Genomic DNA, 22,022 nt, shown 5'->3' with positions numbered 1-22,022 from the left:
CTGCCTTCATTTTTTTTCCGGTAACTAACAACCTGTTTGTAAAAGCATCTAAAAAGATTTTAAACATTTACAGATGCCCATCCAATTTCAACTTTAATTGCATCTTAAAGATCAAGCATCTCCTGTCCAGATATCTCTTGTGTTCTAGTTAGAAATTATCTTTATCCTAAGGCATCTTTGTGCTTTTATTAGATAGGTAACGACATGCAGCAAAGGTCCCCTCTGGCGAACTAAGATAGTACCTGCACCTTAAACCCCTCAGCAACAGACTCACTGTGTTTTTATCTGCATTGTTTTCTTTTCTTTGCTGATTTTTGTTGTCAATGCAACTGATGTCAGTAAGTCAGTCCCTATGTTAATGTTGAAGCCTTCAAGTGTTGGACAAAGAGCTGTGCTCTGTTGAATAAACACAGTAGACACATCTCAACAAATGTGATTAATAACGTTGCACAGACAGATAAATGGCCTCATAAAACTCAGGGCTGTGGGCTTGGACATTCGGATCTTCATGTTCTTTTTGTATTTATTTTTGCACCTCTGATCTCTGAATACGCTGCTTGCTTAATAAATATCAAGCCTTTTGTGTACATTTTAAAGTCACATCTGTATATACTGCTAAACAATTCTTTCTTTAAGCCTCCTTTTGCTAAATGATAGGGAGTTTAAATTAACTGAGAAGGTTTGGCTTGAAAAGTGTTCTGACTGAAGGGAAAAAAAAAGACTAGAGATATCCTGATCCAAGTTTTATTAGACCCTGACCTCCCTTTCTGAGTCCATTAATATTACGGGTCTCTGATACAGAAACCAATCTGATACTTAGATTTACCTAAATGTTGAATAGATATGTATCTGACTCCATAAACTAACAGGTGTCACCACCAAATTTGTCACATTTTATTTTTCACGAGCTACTTGATCCCAAAGAGAAATAAGGTACAGTTACAACATTTAGGAGGAGATGGAGACAAGGCTGGCCACCACAACACACAGACTAGCCAGAAAGAAAGCCAGCAGGCATCAGCGGTCATGCACGCACACACCTACTGTGACACATACACACATTATTATACTGGGTGGGCCAAAGTCCTGTAGGTGCGCCTCTGTGACAAACATCAGCTGCCAGGCTGCAGGCGGACCGCCACGGTGAATCAGTGCTCTCAAGTAGATTAAAGCATTTCTATCAGACACCAGATATGAAGCCACTGAAGAATTTAAGATGACCCACCGGTCACAGTCGCTACTGCTTGTAACATTATAATCTCCCCATGAAGAATATAACTGTCCCTCACTCAAACCCTAAATTCCAAAATGATTCCCTAATGTCTGAGTGATTGTGTGCGTCTTTATGACGCCTGGCACAACAACAACAGAATTCTGTTGGCCTCACTGTTTCCATAACCACAGTCAGTCGGTGACAGACATAAAAAAGGGTAATAAAGGCCATGCCAAGTATAAAGGAAAATACCTGGACAGGGAGGAAAAGGAGAGGAGGACAGATGGAGGGCAGAGAACACAGAGAGAGGAAAGGAAAACCTTCAAATGAACTTCAATGCATCTTCATTTCTTCAATTTGTTGTTTCAAATTCTATTGATTAATGATGATCTAATAAACTTGCGTATTTTGGAGTGGAAAAAATGTGTGTGTGGGGGGGTCACGTTTATTGTTGGAATTTGTCAAATTTAACAGATTTGCAGACAGTGAAATTTAAAAAGAGAGAAAAGAGGGTATAAGAGGGTGGAAAATAAAGGGGAGCAGACCCAGAGGAACAAAAAAAGTTGTTGTGAGGATGGGAATGTGAAAATAGAGTCTAGGTGTAAGTAATAAAGTTTTAAAAGGATGTGAAAACTATCTTAGTTGTTGTAGACCTCTTGTGTCCGGCTGTGTGCACGTGTAAACGAGCAGAAGACTTCCCTGACCCTCAAAGATCACCGACGGTGTGTTACTTCCTACCCCAGAGTGTGATCAAAGCCAGAAGAACACACACGCGCACACACTTACATCTCTAACCTCTTAACCCCTCTGTGTTAAGCAGCAGCCGACAATAAGGACACAATCTTTAAAGTTTTTATTTGGCCTCTGACTGCACAGACCTGCTGGACTGACATGTGACATGTTTGATCCTCTAGCTAGATCTTTGATTTATTGGTTTGTTCTGCATTTTTTTCTACAAGCGCACTATGTGCAATGCTGTTTTGGTACAGTATTTGTTCAACATGTTTCATGTTGCTGTGCTCTTTTTCTGTTTCGGTGAGACAATTAAGTTGCATTGTCTTCTTTTTGAAGAGGAAAATGATGCTATGTGTAAGTTTGATATAATTAAACAGGCCACATTCATCCTGAAGTCCAGAAACTGGACATATTGCCATTAATCCAGAGGAATACATAAAATTTAAGTAAGCAGGAGAAAGGGAATTCAAACTGCTGATGTATTATTAAAAAATAAAAAAAAAACTTACTGATATAAAGACCAATGTGACACTTCATTTCGATTTATAACATACCTTGTGCCTGTGGCTGGCAGTATTGGATTGCATTATACTGAAAAGTGTTTGTAAAACTTTGCCCACAACCCTTTTGCTCAGAGTGACGCATTCATGTGGAATCACTACTCAAAAGCTGAACCGTGTAAGACGCATTAAACACACAACTAACCTGAGATAGCGTTGGTTACAGACATGAGTGGAGAGTGCAGAGCAGGAGTGACTCCCCACACTGTGTGGTATCCCACGATGCCGGCCAGGCCGAAGGTGGTGACGATCTGAGTGAAGGCGGCGTTAGGAGCGCACAGACCGAGACCCAGCAGGGTGGCAGCGCCTGGTGCAGAGAGGGAAAGTCTTTAGTGGCTCTTGTCTCAACTTGTTTGAAGCATGTTGCTGGCATCAAATTCAGAATAAGCAGATCTTTACAAGGATCAATGAAGCTGATGAGGTAAAGCATTAAATTTATTGGTTGTACACAGGTCTCCATAACACAAAAGAAAACATTTACTTGCAACACATTGTCCTGGTTGAAGTCATCCATGAATTCAATAAAGTAAAAGTAGCACTTTAAACAGTATAAATGAGTTTGGATATAGTAGATTTCCCCAACCCAAGTTGACTATAAAATGCGGTAGGCACTTGACCACCCATGTTGTCCTTACTTCCTGTTGTGAGTATAGTTATCAGTCAGACAGCAATTTGTCTGGTTAGACTTGCAAGACCGGTGACAAACGTTCTTTTACAATCTAACAGCTGTAGCAAAAGAAGTTATCTATGTCAATCACAGTCAATCTAAAATGATTAAAATGACTACGTTAAATGACACGCTAATAAACATGCAACCAGCATGAAGCAACTTCACACTTGAGCTGCTAACTTGAGCAGCTGTGTGGTGGTGATAAGTAGGAAACTACTGGATCACCTAAACAATGTGTGAACCACATTAACTGCGTGTGGTGCACTTACACAGAGCGCCGTGTGGCACCATGGGAACCACTCACTCCAGCACGACTTCAAACACACACTCAGTGTGACACTGTTTTTACAACGCACACTTCCTGAAACTAACTGAGTGTCTGTGTGTGTCACTTCTCGCCTCCTGTGCACATTCCAGCGGTGACCTGAAAGGCTGATTATTAACCTGTCCTTCACCTTATGGCAGACCTCAACCCCCTCCAAGACCCAATGTGGACAATTAACGAGAACACACCTTGTGAATGAGCACATTTCACAGACAGAGCAGCTTCCTGATTTCTCTCCATAACCAGAAAATCAAAATTTAAATGGCACATTTGGTTTCAACCACATCAACTAACCTCCGGTGTACGCGCTAGCAGTGGTAAGTGTAGCCTTGAAGGGGGAGATTTGGGTAGCCTTCTCCTTCTCCAGCTCCTGGACGGACTTGGGTTTAGGAGGAGCTGCAACGGGCAAATTGTTGGGCTGAGGAGCGGGGAACAGATTCTTTCCATTCTGGAGGTGACACAGTGTGGATGTGAAGGGAAGAACAAACAAAGTTTATATCAATGCTTCCAAACCATCATGTTAACAGCTGGAGCTTTGGTTATCTACACCTTACAAAGAGAGAAACACAGAGGAGAGAGAAACAGCTGCAAAAAGTGATAGAAATGAGGGTAATTGTCAGTTATATCAACTAGATCAAATGACACTTATTAAGAGCTGATTTGATGTCTGCTTTTTTTCCCTGATCTCATTGCCGGCTGATGTATGATGACCTCTGCCGCATTCATAAATCTGTGAAATATTAGACCATGCTGTCAAGATCAAAGTCAGCAAACTAATGATCCGTAGGTACAGTATGTAACATCTGAATTTCGGCATCATTTATAAGATGAGTGACCATCATTGTGATCAGATATTGGTCAAATTACTATTTGTAACCTCAACAAATGAACACAGCTTGAGTGAGACTGATTAAAGGAAAAATAATCTCCCCAAAATACGATGAAGATCTATGACCGATATGAGGACTGATAAATGATATGTCTCCACCTTACCAAAAAAAAACAAAAACAAAAACAAAACATGTTATTAAAGAAATGAAGCCAACAGTAATACTACAGTAGCTGTGATGGTGGGCCATCGCTGCCTGGCACACTTAGTAATGATGCTTTGCTTCTATAATTAACAACAAGTTTCATTTTTATATTACCACATAATATAAAAATGAACATTTTGATGAGAATCCCTTTAATTTGATTAACTGTACAAGATCTGGACTGAGCACAACATTTTACAGTTGAAACTTTATACAGAAAATGCATCCATCATCTATAATCGCAGATGCTGAATTTGTTGGCACATTAACAGAGTAAAATTCAATGACTCCCTTGGCAGCTGTTAAGATTATCTAAACAGAGAGAGTGAGAAGAAAAGTTTGTCCTTAGGGTGACATCTAGTGACTGTGAGAGGGAGCTGCAATGCATTATGAATGATTTCCTACAGGACAGCATGGATACTCAGGTGGACATGTATGTATATTTGTTGGGCTGCTGGCCACGTGAGACCTCATACCTGCATGACAACACTTCCTCTGACAACGTGGTCCATGGTCCCGTAGTCAAACACCTCCTTGACATCGAGGTAAAAGTTGTCCTTGTCGGGGCTGATTGCTCGTACCAACTTTGTGATGTTGTTGGAGTACAGAGTGCTGGACTGTGTCGGCAAACGGCTGGGCAGGTCTGTGTAGCCAATATGGGTCACTCCCTAAAAATAACAAATAAAAAAGACAGATTACACTAAATTGGAAGAGAAGTTCAGTGACTTCTTGGCATGGGTGTGGGCATGTGTGCATGCCCTGACCTTGTGTACTGAAAGCTCTCCAGGTACTGTGGTCTCAATGTTTCCTCCAGCCTCAGCAGCCAAGTCTACCACCACTGACCCATCTTTCATGCTCTCTACCATTGGTGTGGTGATCAGGATGGGTGCCCTTCTACCTACGATGTGACAATGGAAACACAGACTTGAGCCACAAGAGGTTAAATACGTTCACTAAGCTACTGCAGATAAATGACCCCAGAGTAATGGAACAAATGTGAAGCTGTTGAATATGTTCTGGTACATTCCGGTAAAGTTATTTTTAATGTTTTTAAATTCTGTGACTCCTTGTTATTTCTAAATTCTCCGAGTACCTGCCCAGAATTCATGTCTCACATTCTTTGATATTCCAGATATTCCACGACCATGTGACCTTCAGTTTGAGGATGGTCTGCCTGCATTCTTTACTTTTTACATATATGGTCGGTGTCTATGTTTACACATGAGTGTGTGCTTCTGTGCATACCAGGGATAAGAGCAGTGCTGATGACAATGTCCACCTCCTGACACTGTTTGGCGAATAGCTTCATCTCTGCCTCTATGAACTCCTTTGACATTTCCTTGGCATAGCCTCCCTGGCCCTCTCCTGACTCCTTTATGTCCACCTCTAGCGGCTCTGCGCCCAGAGATTTAAACTGCTCCAAAGCTGCAGCTCTGGGAGAGGAGGGAGAAGTGATTTCTTAGTCAGGCAGAGGGAAAATATCTCTGACAGAACAAGAGAACACAAGCTTCAAATAATATTAAAAATCTCCATTCTCCTAGAGTCTCCCGACTCCACCAAAATCACGGCTAATGCAAAAATGGGCAAAGAGATGAAGGAGAATGGGTGGAGCTGAAGCAGGCTGCTAAAACTAAGCATTAAGGCTTAAAATAATGCATCATTTTGAGCCTTAATATAACTTAAACGAGTGAGTTAGATAAAAATTCACCCCTGTAGCCCATCAGAGACTGCTGCTGCAGATGTCTGTCTGTCCTATGTAATTTAACAAAGCTGATCATATGATCTGATGAACAAGACAAAAACCCAATTCTGCACTTTTGCTCAAATACAATCTTTCAAAGCCAGTGATCAGTTCAGTCGATTCAGACATGCAGTATAGAATCAAAAACAAACCTGGTGTCAAATCCTCTGACAATGGCTCCCATGGCCCTGGCAGTACCAGCTGCTGCCAATCCAGCCACACCGCCTCCAATGATCAGAACCTACTCACATGAAACAGTTTGAGATGGCCATTACAGTGATTTAGCAGGTTAAAACTGGCACAGATACATTCACACGCTCTATCTACAGAAAGACACACATGCATACTACACACCTTTGCAGGTGGCACTTTGCCAGCTGCTGTGATTTGTCCAGTGAAAAAGCGACCAAAACTGTTAGCTGCCAGAACAACTGCCTTGTACCTGAAATGAGAGAGAAACATGAGACAGGAAATGACAGAAAAAAATGTATATCAATCAGTAAAACATGTCCAATTTGGACATTAGGAAATCTTGTTTTAATATTTGAATACACTTGGAGGTGGGCAAGATATATGACTACAAGTTGTGTTTACACCATCAATGCCAAGCAGACTCACTAGAGTATGCACATGTACAATAGATACAGTATGCCTGTGTTTTCATGCATTCTGTTCCCTCCTCCTGCTAAACTTTAGCCGATTGCATGTATGTGGCTGCTGCTGCCTTCAAATACAACTTGTCACTCAAGAGATTTAAGAGGGAACGGGTCAACAACAAAGTCAGTTATTGAAAAGTCCCAATTTAACTTCTACGCACTCCAACATTTGTAAGACTTGAGTCATGACACATGAACTTCTGCACTTTGTGAAGAAAGTTGTGAAAATCAAATCAGTGAGTAACGCAAGTAGACTTTTGGTCATAAACACAGTCAACAAGACACCTCTTTGAAGACGCCGTGTACACACCCTGCGATGTTTGCCATGGAGCTAAGTGCATCATAACCCTGGGCGATGGTGACTCGGGGCACCTGGTCCATAGCCAGGACGGTGGCCTTCTTCTGGGACAGCATGTCCATCAGCTCTGGGTTCTGAGCTGGGTAGATGAAGCTGATTAAAGTGGATGCATCCTTCATCATGTCCACCTCGTGGACGCCCAAAGCAGGGTTGAAAACTGGAGCGCGGACCTGGAAGCAGAGAAATTGGTTGAAAAAGATAAGGACATGGGAAAGCATGAGAAAGAAACCTTCATATTCAGCTAAAAGCTGTACATGTTAAAGCGTATTCTGTTCATCCTGCTTTTCATTTTCTGCACTTTTCATTCCTGTCCCTTTCCCCGCTTTGACCACCATATTTTAAACAAGTCCTTTTCACACATGCACTGCAACCCTGAATTTTATCTAGAAGTTAGATGTGACGACAGTGAGAGAAGCTACTGTTTGTTTGAAAACAACAATGGCGGCTCCTACAGAGGTCAGTATAGATGTTGCTATAGCATCAGTTATATCAGAACTGGAGAGTATTTCTTCAAGAGGAGCAAATACCAGCACTAAAGGCTTTTCTCAAAGGAAAAGATGCTTTCGCTCATCTCATGTTTATCACTGTGATAGACAGATGACGAAAGCGCTTGCCGTTTTCTGAGCAGTTCCCATGGATGACTGTGAAACAAACATGGTTTCTGTGTAATAAACCATTTGCCGGGTCAGATTACCCTGCCAGCTCCCTGGTACAAAGTCCATCTAATGTCGACTGAGCCCACGTGTGAATAGAGCAGGTCATTATCTGGAGAATTCACAGTGAGCGAGAATTAATAAATGCAAACACAGCCATCATTACAGATGAGTCCTCCTCATCCTCCTGCACGCTCTACCCAGATGCAATTCCTCGCTTAAGCCAAACAGAGTATCTCCAGTAGGCCAGAACGCATCTGACACAAACAGTCTCCTGTCATGTCCATCCAGACATGATTCTCTGGACTCTGGATTCAGGATTGCATATAAAAAAAGGAGCTATGGAGACATACTTGACAGTTAATTGTCGTTCTGTTCTGGGAGCACTGATTCTATCCAACATTTCAGAGTTTTCCTCCTGCACCTAACAAGGCAAAAAAGCAGACGAGGTGCAAAAAGCTGCTGCTGTCTTCAAAAACGCTGACTGGCCCACCCTGTACCTTCCTTCCCTTTCCCTCTTCCGTCCATTATTCCTCATTATCTCGTCTTAAACCTTAACCAGCCCTTCAGAACAAGAGACATCTGGCGTTTTCAACTGCTTGCAAGGTTGTTTGAATCATCCAACCACCTAATTTACCTCCTCCTCCCTCTCTCTGGCCTTGGTGAACTATTAAACAATCCACTTCTCATTTCCCCTTCCGCACCGCACCTAAATCCTACCTTCACCACCACATCAGAAGAAAAGACATCTTTAATGTCTTTAATTGTTGCTCCAGCCTGGGCGTACTGTTCGTCTGGGAACTTGGAGGGCTCTCCGGCTCCGGACTCCACGACGACATTGAAGCCCTGCTTGATGAGCGCCTGGACACCAGCGGGAGAAAGCGCCACACGACGTTCACTCTGGAAAATTTCTTTGGGTACACCGACTGTGAGCTGTTTGTATGGAATACCTGCAGAGGCGAAACAATACAGGAGCATGTGACAAAATGTTGGATGCTTTAATGATAACTAATGAATTCATGCCAGGCTAACAAACACTAATGTTTTTTATAACAACAGCCTATAAAACCAAAGTACTGTTAACACAGTCTGGGTTATCAAAGGGTTTTCCACAACATATTATACAAAGTGTTCTAGTATATTTTAAAGAATACCACAGACATGATAGAAATGTGCGCAGTGTTTTGTGTGTGTTAAGTGTGTATCTTGTCCTGGTCCAAAACAATAAAAATCTACACAAACATTACTCAGGATAATAAACTGCTGTTTTACTGAACGAATGCATCATCACATTGTTTGTTTTATTAGAAAGGTCACCTCAGCACAGAGCACAATACTTTTTCATGCAAATCTGTCCTCTGCAGTGTCAAGGAGAGTCAACACCATGTTTACCATAAATACAGTACAGTGTATGCATTGGCCTTTGTAGACAGACGGACAAGGTCAGTGTCCTGTAACAACACCTAGAGATTACAGCTATGTCACTGGCTCTGTGAGGCTGTACTTCAGCTGGTTAGCGTGCAAACACTTGCTATCTAGTACTAAATACAAAGCACAGCTGAGGCTGATGGGAATGTCTTTAGTTTTGGAGGTATTTGACCCTAAACCAAAGTAATGGGCAAAGTGAAACGTCACCAAAGTCATTAGGCAATGATGAATGCCTCTACCAACCTTTGTGCCAATTCATCAGGTAGACATGAATATTTTTCACTGGATAATTGAAAACTGTGAAAGTCTGACCTGCTCTTGGCAAGAGAAGAAAAGTCAGACAATCATCAAAGTCATGAGGATTTATCCTTTGAGGACCACATACAAAATTTAATGGCAATCCATCCAATAATTATTAAGATATCATAGTCTTGACCAAAGTATTTAACTGACCGACTGACATTGCTCTCCCTCAACCCCACAAGCAGCAAGAAAGGAAATATTGCAGTTCTGCAGAAGCCGAGTTTGCAATTACTCTTTTTTAGTGCCATTATCTCAAGATCACAAGTTAATCACTGCATTATCTCGGGTTAACGATCTATGTTATCTAAATATAACAAGATAATCAACCCATTTTCACCAGAAAACAAAAGAGTGCTTCCTCTTATTACTTCTGATGTTTATCAGAGATCTGGACTGTCATGCCAGCATGCATAGATGGCATCTCGACAACTGCGGCTACTGATTTAAGATAAAAATGTTAGATCAAGGAATATAATTATTGATCAATGCATCAGACTGTACTTCAGTCTTATTTATATACATGCTTTACTACACATTCAAACACCCACCAATATGGTAGTTTCTTTTCCAGTTTCTCTATACCAGTAACATCTGCTTCAAGTTGACCACTGCATACAAGCCTATCTCATACAATAACTAGCTATTATGTAAATACCCTCATATGAAATCACTTGGGAAAATGTTCTTATAATAAATGGAAAAGGTTCATAAAAAGTTCATATGGTTTGTTTTGAGACTTCCAAACCCACCCACAGAGCAGTGTGTGTACGTCATTGGTCCACTGTGATGAATCTTATGAAGTCTTTTTCTCATAATAAATTATTTTGTTATCTCAAGAAACTGGCCTTTTGTTTTCTCAGGGAGAAAAGAGCTTTGTTATCGAAAGAAACACAGAGTCCATGAATAGCCAAATAGAGATGCAGTGGGTATGACAAAGACACTGATCTATTATTAGTCTGTGTCTTTTTGTAGTGCTCTTAATCAAGACTAGTGTCCGAGCGACAGGCAGGTCACATGTTGCGTCCTATGGAAAATTCCACTGCAGCTCTTTCCCTCCGTCTCCTCGTCTATACATAAACACAAGAGCATCTGACAGGCTGCCTCTCCTCTCACTCTGCTGCGGTGGCCTGTCCTCTAACAACCTCTGCTTTACGATAAGCTCTGCAACACAAGACAGCCAACAAACTACAGCATAGCGCTGTATGTGCCGTATGGCCCATTTGTTTCTGCCAACACATCCAGCAGTCAGGTAACAATCAAGAGATTAGAGCCAGAGAGCTGGGCATTCTATCCCACGGCTATCATATTGCTGAGCAAAAATGCAGTTTAGATTAAGTTCAAAATGAGGAGACAGCAGCAGATACACCCGACCACCACCATTACCCTAAAAACCCTCCTCTGGTATACTCATTAATACTGCAGTTATTACACTGTAGTTATATATATATTGTAGTATGATGCAGATTAAATACTCTAATTGTTCTTATTTTCTATTTGCTGTACTTTCTCTATGCTGTAATATCTTTCTTCTTTCTTTTTGGTTTGGCTGGGAGTTTGGTAGAGTCAGGCACTGCCAAGATGACGACGGCCGGAGCCACTGTCACTGAGCTTTATAATGGGCATATATTCCTGGAATATATTTCTCTGCTTTACCAACACAGTTGTGGTGCTGTTTCCAGCGAGCGTTTTGACACAATGTGAATATTGACAGATCTGTGTAGGTGGCATCTGCTAATCATGAAGCATAATTATATGCTAATTATATTATAAATGTCTTAATACTCGTCCCACCAATAAACATCTTCAGCACATCTAAGTTGGTAATGCTTCAAAGTTTGAGATTGCCAATAACACCGTGTTCAGAAAGCACCAGCTATGTGTCCAGGTCACAGTTCACAAATCCAGTTTCACATCAACACGCTGCCTCAGCCTATACTGTACTTCTATAGGCGCCCCAGAGGCCACGTCCATATGAAGTGTGTGGTGTGGTCCTCCTCTCGCCTGCAACCCTATACGCTGACACTCCTCTGTCCAGAATAGACGCTGCCAGCTGTTACTGAAGCCAGCTGAACTGCAGAGATGTCTCCGTGAACCATGACACAAGCACCAACACCCTCGACATACAGAGAGACCTCCAGCACAACTGTGACCCAGCACACCCAGGCATGAGGCACCTGCAACCAGCTGGTACTGGTTTTCAAAGCTCTCACACATGTAGACACCCACACACACACTTCTGCCTGGTTACTGAAACAGAGTGAGGGCATGGAAAATGGAAAATAATGCCTGAGGGCTGCAGTATCCTAAATGTGACCTTGGGACTGAAAGCAACAGCAGCTAGCAACACTGACCTCCACAATAAACTTTTAAGACAAGTTAAAGGAAAAGCTACAACATGGAGTTACAGGATGTCCTCAGTTTGGTTTAATTTATCTCTATTTTACCTAAACAGGAGATTATCTTCTTCATAACAATATATACTGACATAAAAAAGGAATAAGCATGCAAAAAAAATTGAGATATTAATGAATGTGCAGTGCTCTACATTGCAGCATATTCAGATCACAATGACAGATTTGTTTCAACAGCTGCCAAGGCCAATGATATGAACAGATTACTTGTCTGTCCATTCTAATGCTAAGTAGTACCACTCCATCAGTGTTTATGTAATGAGTATGTTTGCACCTGCCATGTTGCACCTGATGTACACGTACATGAGAACGCACACAGAAGCTACAGGTGGTGTTGCTATCAGTAGTAAAACCTTAATCTATCAACCTCAACAGCTGTGTGTCTGTACAAGTTATTTAAGTTGAGATCCCAACAGGAGGAAAACCAGACTGGTACTCATGAATTAAATCATTCCTTCAGGGTCTCATATTTGTCTATGTTAATACTTCCGCTATAAAAAAACATAGCGTGAATACTGACAAGTCAAACTGCCGTCAAACTGGGACAGAGTGTGTTACCATCATCACCTCTATGCTTTCTATTAGGGCTGAACAATTAATCGAAATATTGTCAAAATTGCAATATGAGCAAGCACACTATCCAAATCGCAGGAGCTGCAAAACTTTAATGAAGGTCAAATTCACACTTCACAGAAACAACACTGTGCTGCTTTCTCATGAAAGTTTGATCCCTTCAAACCAGAATTTTCATGCATTGTCTTACTTTTACTTACTTTACTGACCATTTGTAAACGAAATGTTAAATTATCACTTGCACCAACTGTAGCATTAGAAGTTTCCTGCAAATTACTTATTATTATTATATACGCTCATGAAATCACCATGTGTGTACCGTGCCTTACCTGGACTGGCACAACGTCCAAGAGCTTGATGGGTCCTGAAAAAGCGAAGGCATGACGATTTGATAGCATGGCCGCTCTGCAGCTTCACACAGGGAACGCCGCTGAACACAGGGGCCGCGCAGCTGGCCGCCACAACACGTAGGAGGCTTGCCATGGTGCACACACACCCGACACTCACACACCAGGAGGAGCTCAACAGGACAGACAGCACCCCTCCTAGGGAAGAGACGGGTGGGAGATAAGGGCACCAACAGACAGAGGGGGGAGGGGGTTATGGGTAAAGAATATCAGGAGGGTGAAAATGGGAGAGGGAAAATAAAGTGTGTCAATATTTCTCCTTATCATTATCAGCTAACAGTTCCACTGCACATAATGTCACGTTTTTAAAAGTATGTACTAGAAGATGTGGCTGAAAGTTCAGAAATATGTCCTACCCTGTTCCCTGGATCAAGCACCCACTATGGCCTATGTTTATGCAACAGGTCACTTTCACTGAGACAAGACTTTCCTCCATGCATTTGTACCCAAATCAACACAAATTCTGGCTGTTCGAGCCACATTATGACTCATCCATAGATTTTTGCTATGATACAGGCATACGTGCATGTTTGCCCATTTTCAGCAAAGATCATTTTGAACAAATCTATAAATGAGTAAAATCATGGCCAACCACAGCCACCTCTTTAAATTGCAGCCCAGTGAGTGACTCTGAGGCAGTAAACAGCATGAGGGACACTATGTTTGCTTTCAAGGGAGATAATGGAACTGGGATAGACTGGGACAGCTGGGTTGGTGTAGTAGGGTTTAAACTAGAATTGGCTGGCAATAAACTCTGCCAAGCTGTGAGCACACAGCAAAGAGATCATTTTAGTTGAAAGGTCAAAAGCATACACCGATTTGAGAGTTGACTGGAATGTTCCACAGTAGTGCAGAAAATAGGGCTGAAATGAGTCAATGAATTGAATATATTAAAACAAACTGACTGACTTTCAGCAGTATGTGAAGGGGACTACTGAGGACCGTTATCATGGAAACAAGTCCGCTGTAGACCGGACAGTGTGCTGTGTTCAGGACTCAGGAAAAAAAAAGAAAAAGAAACTACCACGTCACCAAAATTGATCCTTCCTCAAAATGTGGAGTTAACATTTAACATTAGCACATAAAACCCTTGCTTAAGGATGACCACGGAAAAAACTGCAAACCTTTGTTACTTGAATATGACGGGTTAAACACGGGTCAGGACTTCAACGACTGCCATCATAAACCGCTGGCATCATTACCGTAATGACCCAATAAATCACCACTAAAACAACGTTTAATTCAATGACGTTCATTCGACATCAGTCTCACAACTTCGTGTCACCCGGAGAGGCTGTAACGTAAAAAGTGAAGGATTAAATGTGTTTTCCGTAGGGCCAGTGCTCAGTGCAGTTTCTCTATGAGTCAGACACCAAAAAGATTCATCCAGGCGGGCAGCACTTCTCTCTTTTGTCTGCGCTCACAACAAAAATCTAGCGGGGTGAAAGCTAACCTCAGCTAGCTAGCGCGCTAGCAGGCAGCTAATACACATCTGTTTTGTGCGGGAGGGCGACGTATGAGTCAAAAAGCCCTCACACACACGCAGGGAGATGCACACAGAGACAAATGCATGTTGGAAAGTGGGAGCAGGAAAGTTAACGGCACTTAATTCGACTGACCTTTGCAAATAGTCCTGGCTCTGTGCAGCACAGGCGAACTCCGTTAACCCGGAAGATGTCTGGACAAGCGGCCGGCATAGGAATATTACTGGATCATATGAGACGCATCAGAGGATATCCGATGACTTTTAATGTGCTGTCACTGAAGAGGCATGGCCGGCCATGACAAAAACATAAACATTGCATACATATGTGTCAGAGTAACATTCATCTCAGCATTTTTTAGTTGACAGAAATATTAATGTTTGTATTTTGTATTTTTTTATCCGATTTCCTTTCAGACTTAATTAAAGCACACGTTATGTTTGAAGCTTTTTGTCGGAAGCATGCACACCAGTAGATTTCCAGGTTTACAAGCTACAACTACACACAAACGCATGTGCAATGATAAAGAAATGAATTAATGAGCACATTTACGTGTCCACTGCTGTATCAGATATGGCGTCCCAAAACTGAAACACACTGGAGATGCATTTCTGTATACTTTCCACTGAGGGGCGCTCTTTCACCATTTTATATCCACCATTGCGCTGCTGGATGAAAATGTGGTCTTATTGTGGATCTATTCAGGATTAATTTTCCCTCTACGCCAACATTACTTGCAGGGTACCAGGCCCCAAGTTCGCAGTGTGCTAATTTGATTATACAAGTTAATTTAGGAATATACAACATCCACATAAGCATTATTTATACCAGCTTATCCTTTACAGAGTTACAGGGGACAGGAGCCACCTGACACAGTGTGTGGACAGGGCCTAAGGATTTGTTAATATTTCGGGGTATTTTTTTAAATTCAAATTAACAGTGACATGAGGTGATGTTAAATCTAATCTAAATAAATAAACATTCTGCTGTGATTATTACACTCATTCCCTTTTTCAGCATTGCTTTCATACACACATTAACGTCTTGTCGTAATAAGAGCACGATACTAATCCTTGAACGACCAAAGCATTATGGTGTTTGATGAGTTCAAGTGCACTATTTCATTTTGTTCCTTCCTAATAGAATTTATTTTCTGTGTTTCTTCTCTGTAAGGTCACTGGAAGGAGCCTTTGTATCAGTAGATGTTAGGGTTAGGGTCTGTGTAATCTCAAGCATCACGTCATAATAAACAGATGTGGGCTAAACTGCCTATAGTCCAGGATTTCACCCCTAGTTGACCTGTGGTTGGTCCCCTGTGGCCCTCCTCATGAACTAATCATCTCCTTTCACCATACTTGCAATAGCACATGGGACACATGTGGGACTCACATTTCACATTTCATACATATATATATACACACACACACACACACACATACTGATCATCTGCTTCTCTTTATCAGGCTCAGAGTGGAATGCATTGTTGCTACGCCTGGTTCTCATTTCAGCATTTCACCCTAAAAACTCATCTAATTGACTTTCCTTGTACATCTTTCTTCTATAATCTCTCTTCGTTTCTTCTTCTTCTTCAGTGATATTAAAACTATAAAGTTAACCAAAATTTGTCATTTTTAGGTCAGGAACAACATTTCAAATTGTAACGCCACTTGAAAGACATTGTTTTCAGTAGTTGCATATCATTTTTGTTGAAAAACAAAAACAACCCTGTCTGCTCTCTCTTTCAGGATGTGTGTTTTTCTCATGTTATTATTTTGAAAATTAAGAATGGAATAAAGACCCTTTACACTCGTCAAATGTTGTTGGAAATACACTTAAAACTGCCACCCTGTGACGAGGCTAGGGAGCTGGACCCAAATGCAAACAAACAGACGTTGGAAAGGTGACTAGGTGAAGGTTTATTGAGGCTGCGGTGAGGAGGGAAGCGTAGGTAGAGGTGGTGTCTCCAGACACAGGGAAGACTGGGGAGGCAAGCAAGCAGGCGGCGAGGGAGGTAGGCCGTGTGGCACAGCGGTGGCTCGAGCAGACTGGTACAGGTGCTGGGTGGCTTGAGGGTAACGAGCTGGATCCTGAACATAGAAAACACAGGTAAGTATGGGAAATCGCAATCGAAAATTCTTTTGAGCACTAGCATACGATCTACCACAAAGCGGTGACAATCTGGCAGCGAGAACACAGGCAGGCCCGCCTTAAGTAAGCTCCTGATGAAGATCAGGCACAGGTGTGTGCAGCCAGCTCCTCCTCCAGCCCGCAAGCCACACCGATACTGTCAGAGAGAGCACACACAAAACCCAACCCCCAGCCTCACCTACACACACACCACAGTACCCCCCCTCTAAATGACGCCTCCAGGCGTCTTCCCAGGCTTATGGGGAAACTCACGATAGAAGTCCTTCAATAACTGTGGGCTCAGAATGAGTCGCCGAGAAATCCAGGATCGCTCCTCCGGACCATACCCCTCCCAGTCCACGAGGTACTGAAAACCGCGCCCCCGACGTCTCACATCCAAGATCTTGTGCACCACGAAGGCAGGATGGCCATCAATGGTCAGGGCGGGGGGAGGGGGTTCGGCCGGAGGGCTAAGGGAGCTGGAGGATACAGGCTTAAGCAGAGACACATGGAATGTCGGGTGAATGTTCATAGACTCAGGTAACTTCAGTCTCACCGCAGATGGGTTAATAACCCTCTGAACTTCAAACGGACCAACATAGCGGGGTGCGAGCTTCCGTGACTCCACCTGCAGGGGGAGGTCCCGTGTGGATAACCATACCTTTTGCCCAGGCTGATACTGAGGAGCTGGGGAGCGATGTTTGTCTGCCAGCAACTGGTTGCGCCGGATAGAGCGAGTAAGTGCTGCTCGGGTGGCTTTCCACACCTCTTGAACTCGGCGGAGGTGAGCACGGACCGAGGGCACTGCTACCTCACGCTCCTGGGTGGGGAACAGAGGTGGCTGAAAACCATTAGCTGCCATGAATGGTGACATACCTGTGGCCGAGCTGACGAGAGAGTTGTGGGCATATTCAATCCATGGCAGCTGGAAACTCCATGAAGCGGGATGTCTGGCAGAGACACACCGGAGGGCTGCTTCCAAATCCTGGTTGGCCCGCTCTGTCTGGCCGTTAGATTGAGGGTGGTAACCAGAAGTTAGACTGGAGGTCGCTCCGATAGCTCTGCAGAAAGCCTGCCACACTTGAGAGGTAAATTGGGGGCCTCTGTCAGAAACCATGTCCACTGGGATACCGTGAATCCTGAAAACTTGTGACACAAGGAGGTCAGCAGTCTCGAGAGCAGTGGGTAACTTAGGGAGGGGAACAAAATGAACAGATTTAGAGAAACGGTCTACTATAGTGAGGATGACAGTGTTACCTCCAGATGGTGGTAGACCAGTGATGAAGTCCATGGCAATATGTGACCAAGGACGGCTCGGGATGGGTAGAGGATGTAGCAGACCAGCTGGAGGACGATGAGAGGCTTTACCTCGGGCACAGACAGAGCAGGCAGCCACAAATTCCCTAGTGTCCCGTGTCATGCCCGGCCACCAGAAGCGCTGCTGGAGGAATTGAAGGGTTCGCTGAAACCCTGGATGGCAGGTGAGTGTAGACGCATGTCCCCATTGCAACACTCGGGAGTGAACTGCCTCGGGAACAAATAGACGATTAGCCGGGCCACCACCCGGATCAGGGTGGGTCTGTTGGGCTGCTCTGACCACGGACTCAATCTCCCACTGCACTGCTCCCGCAAAACAAGAGGAGGGAAGGATGGGTACTGACTCTTGTGAAGATGAATCTGGGGAGAACTGGCGAGAGAGAGCATCAGGTTTGAGATTACGGGAACCTGGACGATATGAGAGCATGAAATTAAAGCGGCTAAGGAACAGGGACCAGCGAGCTTGACGGGAATTGAGACGTTTGGCAGAATGAAGGTAAGCCAGATTCTTATGGTCTGTCCAGATGAGAAAAGGGTGTTCAGCTCCTTCCAGCCAGTGTCTCCACTCCTGTAATGCCAACACAATAGCCAACAGTTCCCGATTACCAACATCATAATTTTGTTCTGCCGCAGAGAGTCGCCTGGAGAAAAAAGCACAGGGATGAAGTTTGTTAGTCTCTGGATCTCGCTGAGAGAGGACAGCCCCCACTCCTAATTCAGAGGCATCCACTTCCAGCACAAACTGTCTGGAAGGATCAGGGTGGAGGAGCACCGGAGCACTGGTAAATAATCTCTTGAGTTGAAGAAAAGCCCGTTCAGCTTCAGCAGGCCATGTGAATGTGACATTGGAGGAAGTGAGTTGGGTCAGAGGGACTGCTACTTTACTGTAATTTCTAATGAATCTGCGATAGAAATTGGCAAAACCAAGGAAGCGCTGAAGTTGTTTGCGAGAGGTGGGGGTTGGCCACTCTGCCACTGCTCTTATCTTGGCTGGATCTGGTTTGAGCTGACCTTGTGCCACAATGTAACCCAGGAAAGTGACTGCCGACTGATGAAATTCACATTTCTCTGGCTTTACATATAACCTGTTCTCCAGGAGGCGCTGCAGAACGAGGCGGACATGCTGGATGTGATCTTCCTGTGTGCGAGAAAAGATGAGAATATCATCCAGATAAACAAAGACAAAACGGTTTAGCATGTCACGGAGGACATCATTGATTAGGGCTTGGAAGACAGCAGGCGCATTGGTGAGGCCGAAGGGCATCACCAGGTATTCAAAGTGGCCTAATGGGGTGTTAAATGCCGTCTTCCATTCATCTCCTTCACGAATCCGGACCAAATGGTAAGCATTGCGGAGGTCGAGCTTGGAGAAAACTCGGGCATGACATAACGGTTCAAAAGAGGGATCAATAAGGGGAAGAGGATATTTGTTTTTTACAGTTATGTCATTTAACCCTCGGAAGTCAATGCATGGGCGTAGAGTTTTGTCCTTTTTCTCCACAAAGAAAAAACCAGCTCCAAGTGGGGAGGAAGAGGGACGGATTAGACCAGCTGCCAGAGAGGAGTTAATATATTGCTCCATGACCTCTTTCTCAGGACGGGACAGGTTGTAGAGACGGCTAACGGGGTATTTGGCACCGGGGAGGAGGTCTATAGCACAATCGTAGGGTCGGTGGGGAGGGAGAGACAGAGCCAGATCTTTACTGAAAACAGCTGCCAGGTCATGATACTCAGGTGGAACATTAGATAGATCAGGAGGAGCTGGTGGGGGTGACTGGGGGGAGCTGGAGGTAGGGACGGCAGCGTGGAGACAGTAGGAGTGACAGTGTACACTCCAACTGATGATGGAAGATGTCTGCCAATCTATATGGGGGTTATGAAGTTTTAACCATGGGAGACCTAGAACCACTGGCGTGATGGGAGAGGGCAGAACATGCAGCTGAATTTTCTCATGGTGGTTGCCAGAAATAGTTAGCGACACTGGCTCTGTGCGGTGAGTCACCGTGGCTAACAGCTTGCCATCTAGTGCATTTGCAATTAGGGGCTTGACCAGAGGCTCGAGAGGGATTTGCAACTGAGTAGCTAATTCACAGTCAATGAAATTTTCATCCGCTCCAGAATCCACCAAGGCTTGGAATGGGAGGGTCACACCTACACAGGCAAGAGAGGCAGGCACACTTACTCGAGGAGGAGAGCTGTGCTGGGACGTCGTCTGGCTCACCAGGGCGCTCTCGATCACTGGTGAGCCCGGCCTTTTGGTGTCTGGGGGCAAGAGGCGATAAAATGTCCCGCCAGGCCACAGTAGAGGCAAAGTCTGGCTTGCATCCGCCGTTTACGTTCATCCGGGGTTAGACGAGCTCGTCCAACCTGCATGGGTTCCTCAACAGAGAGAGAGGGGACTCTGCCAGGACTGGAGGGACTGACTGGGGAACTTGTAAGAGCCAGAGATTGGGGAGGAGGGGGGGAGGGGCAGGCACTCACTCGGGCCTTGCTGGTTCTCTCTCTGCTTCTTTCCCTCAGCCGGTTGTCTACCCTGATAGCCAAGGAGATAAGCTCGTCTAATGAGTTAGGCTCATCCCGAGTAGCTAATTCGTCCTTTACATCATCGGAGAGTCCTTTAACAAAAACAGCTTGTAATGCCCTGGTGTCCCACCCACACTCTGCGGCTAAGATACGGAAATCTATGGAGTAGCTAGCAACAGATGAGGACCCCTGATGTAGGGACAGCAGACGTTTTTCTGCTTCCCGGCCCTGGACAGGATGGTCAAACACTCTGCGTAGCTCGGAGATAAAAGAACCATAGGACTCTAGGACACTGGATCTGCCCTCCCACAATGCAGTTGCCCACTGACCCGCTTTCCCTCTAAGTAAATTAATTATATACGCTATGCGAGATTTATCAGAAGGATAACTAGAAGGTTGCTGATTGAAAACCAAAGAGCACTGTAAAAGAAAGCGGCCACATGAGCCTACATCGCCTGAATAATGCTCTGGGGGAGGAACAAAAGGTTCCTTAACGGCTGAGGACGGGTGTGTTTCGGCTGGAGTGGGGGCAGGGTTACTCACTGCTACCGGGGGAGTCCGAGTGGACAGCTGAGAGGCAATTGAGGCCACGCTGGAATTCAAATCCTGCAGGGAGCTCATGACATCAGCAAGTAATCGGTCATGCCTTCCAAGCAATATTCCTTGGGTGGTGAGGGCTTGCTGAAGAGCGTCTTGGTCTGCTGGGTCCATAGTTGGCCAGATTGTTCTGTGACGAGGCTAGGGAGCTGGACCCAAATGCAAACAAACAGACGTTGGAAAGGTGACTAGGTGAAGGTTTATTGAGGCTGCGGTGAGGAGGGAAGCGTAGGTAGAGGTGGTGTCTCCAGACACAGGGAAGACTGGGGAGGCAAGCAAGCAGGCGGCGAGGGAGGTAGGCCGTGTGGCACAGCGGTGGCTCGAGCAGACTGGTACAGGTGCTGGGTGGCTTGAGGGTAACGAGCTGGATCCTGAACATAGAAAACACAGGTAAGTATGGGAAATCGCAATCGAAAATTCTTTTGAGCACTAGCATACGATCTACCACAAAGCGGTGACAATCTGGCAGCGAGAACACAGGCAGGCCCGCCTTAAGTAAGCTCCTGATGAAGATCAGGCACAGGTGTGTGCAGCCAGCTCCTCCTCCAGCCCGCAAGCCACACCGATACTGTCAGAGAGAGCACACACAAAACCCAACCCCCAGCCTCACCTACACACACACCACACACCCAAATGCAACCGTGATCATTATAGATACCTGATTTTTATGCTACAGTAAAAAAAAAAAAAAAAAGACAAATTCAACATGGATACAATACCTTCTATTACACCCCACATAAAAACATATTTTCTTTTCATCTAAGTCTTATTCAACTATAATATGGCTGGAAAAAGACAAGGATTTTTATACATCAAAGGCCATCAAAAGGTGGACTTCTGGACATTGACTCTGGGCTTAGATCGAATAAGAGTAAACAACAGGATAATGAATAAGTCCTGTTCCCAT

General features: G+C 44.2%; 1 protein-coding gene across 1 annotated transcript in view; it reads right to left on the bottom strand.

The window, feature by feature from the left end:
* nnt (nicotinamide nucleotide transhydrogenase) overlaps positions 1 to 14,775 on the bottom strand; it is a 33,275-nt gene extending 18,500 nt beyond the window's left edge. Inside the window, exons 1-11 of the mRNA XM_041960775.1 lie at positions 14,687 to 14,775; positions 12,990 to 13,205; positions 8,666 to 8,895; positions 7,245 to 7,462; positions 6,633 to 6,720; positions 6,431 to 6,519; positions 5,783 to 5,970; positions 5,302 to 5,435; positions 5,014 to 5,205; positions 3,798 to 3,951; positions 2,654 to 2,815 (exon numbers count right to left, since the gene is read on the bottom strand). Coding sequence (XP_041816709.1) covers positions 2,654 to 2,815; positions 3,798 to 3,951; positions 5,014 to 5,205; positions 5,302 to 5,435; positions 5,783 to 5,970; positions 6,431 to 6,519; positions 6,633 to 6,720; positions 7,245 to 7,462; positions 8,666 to 8,895; positions 12,990 to 13,143 — 1,609 coding nt within the window. The 5' untranslated portion in view covers positions 13,144 to 13,205; positions 14,687 to 14,775. The remainder of the gene's footprint in view (positions 1 to 2,653; positions 2,816 to 3,797; positions 3,952 to 5,013; positions 5,206 to 5,301; positions 5,436 to 5,782; positions 5,971 to 6,430; positions 6,520 to 6,632; positions 6,721 to 7,244; positions 7,463 to 8,665; positions 8,896 to 12,989; positions 13,206 to 14,686) is intronic.
* Positions 14,776 to 22,022: the final 7,247 nt, after the last annotated feature.

This window comes from Chelmon rostratus, chromosome 19, assembly GCF_017976325.1.
Source record: "Chelmon rostratus isolate fCheRos1 chromosome 19, fCheRos1.pri, whole genome shotgun sequence".
In the NCBI taxonomy this organism is placed as follows: Eukaryota; Metazoa; Chordata; class Actinopteri; order Chaetodontiformes; family Chaetodontidae; genus Chelmon; species Chelmon rostratus.
The sequence above is the reverse complement of the archived record's forward strand: the minus strand, read 5'-3'. Positions and strand labels throughout refer to the sequence as shown.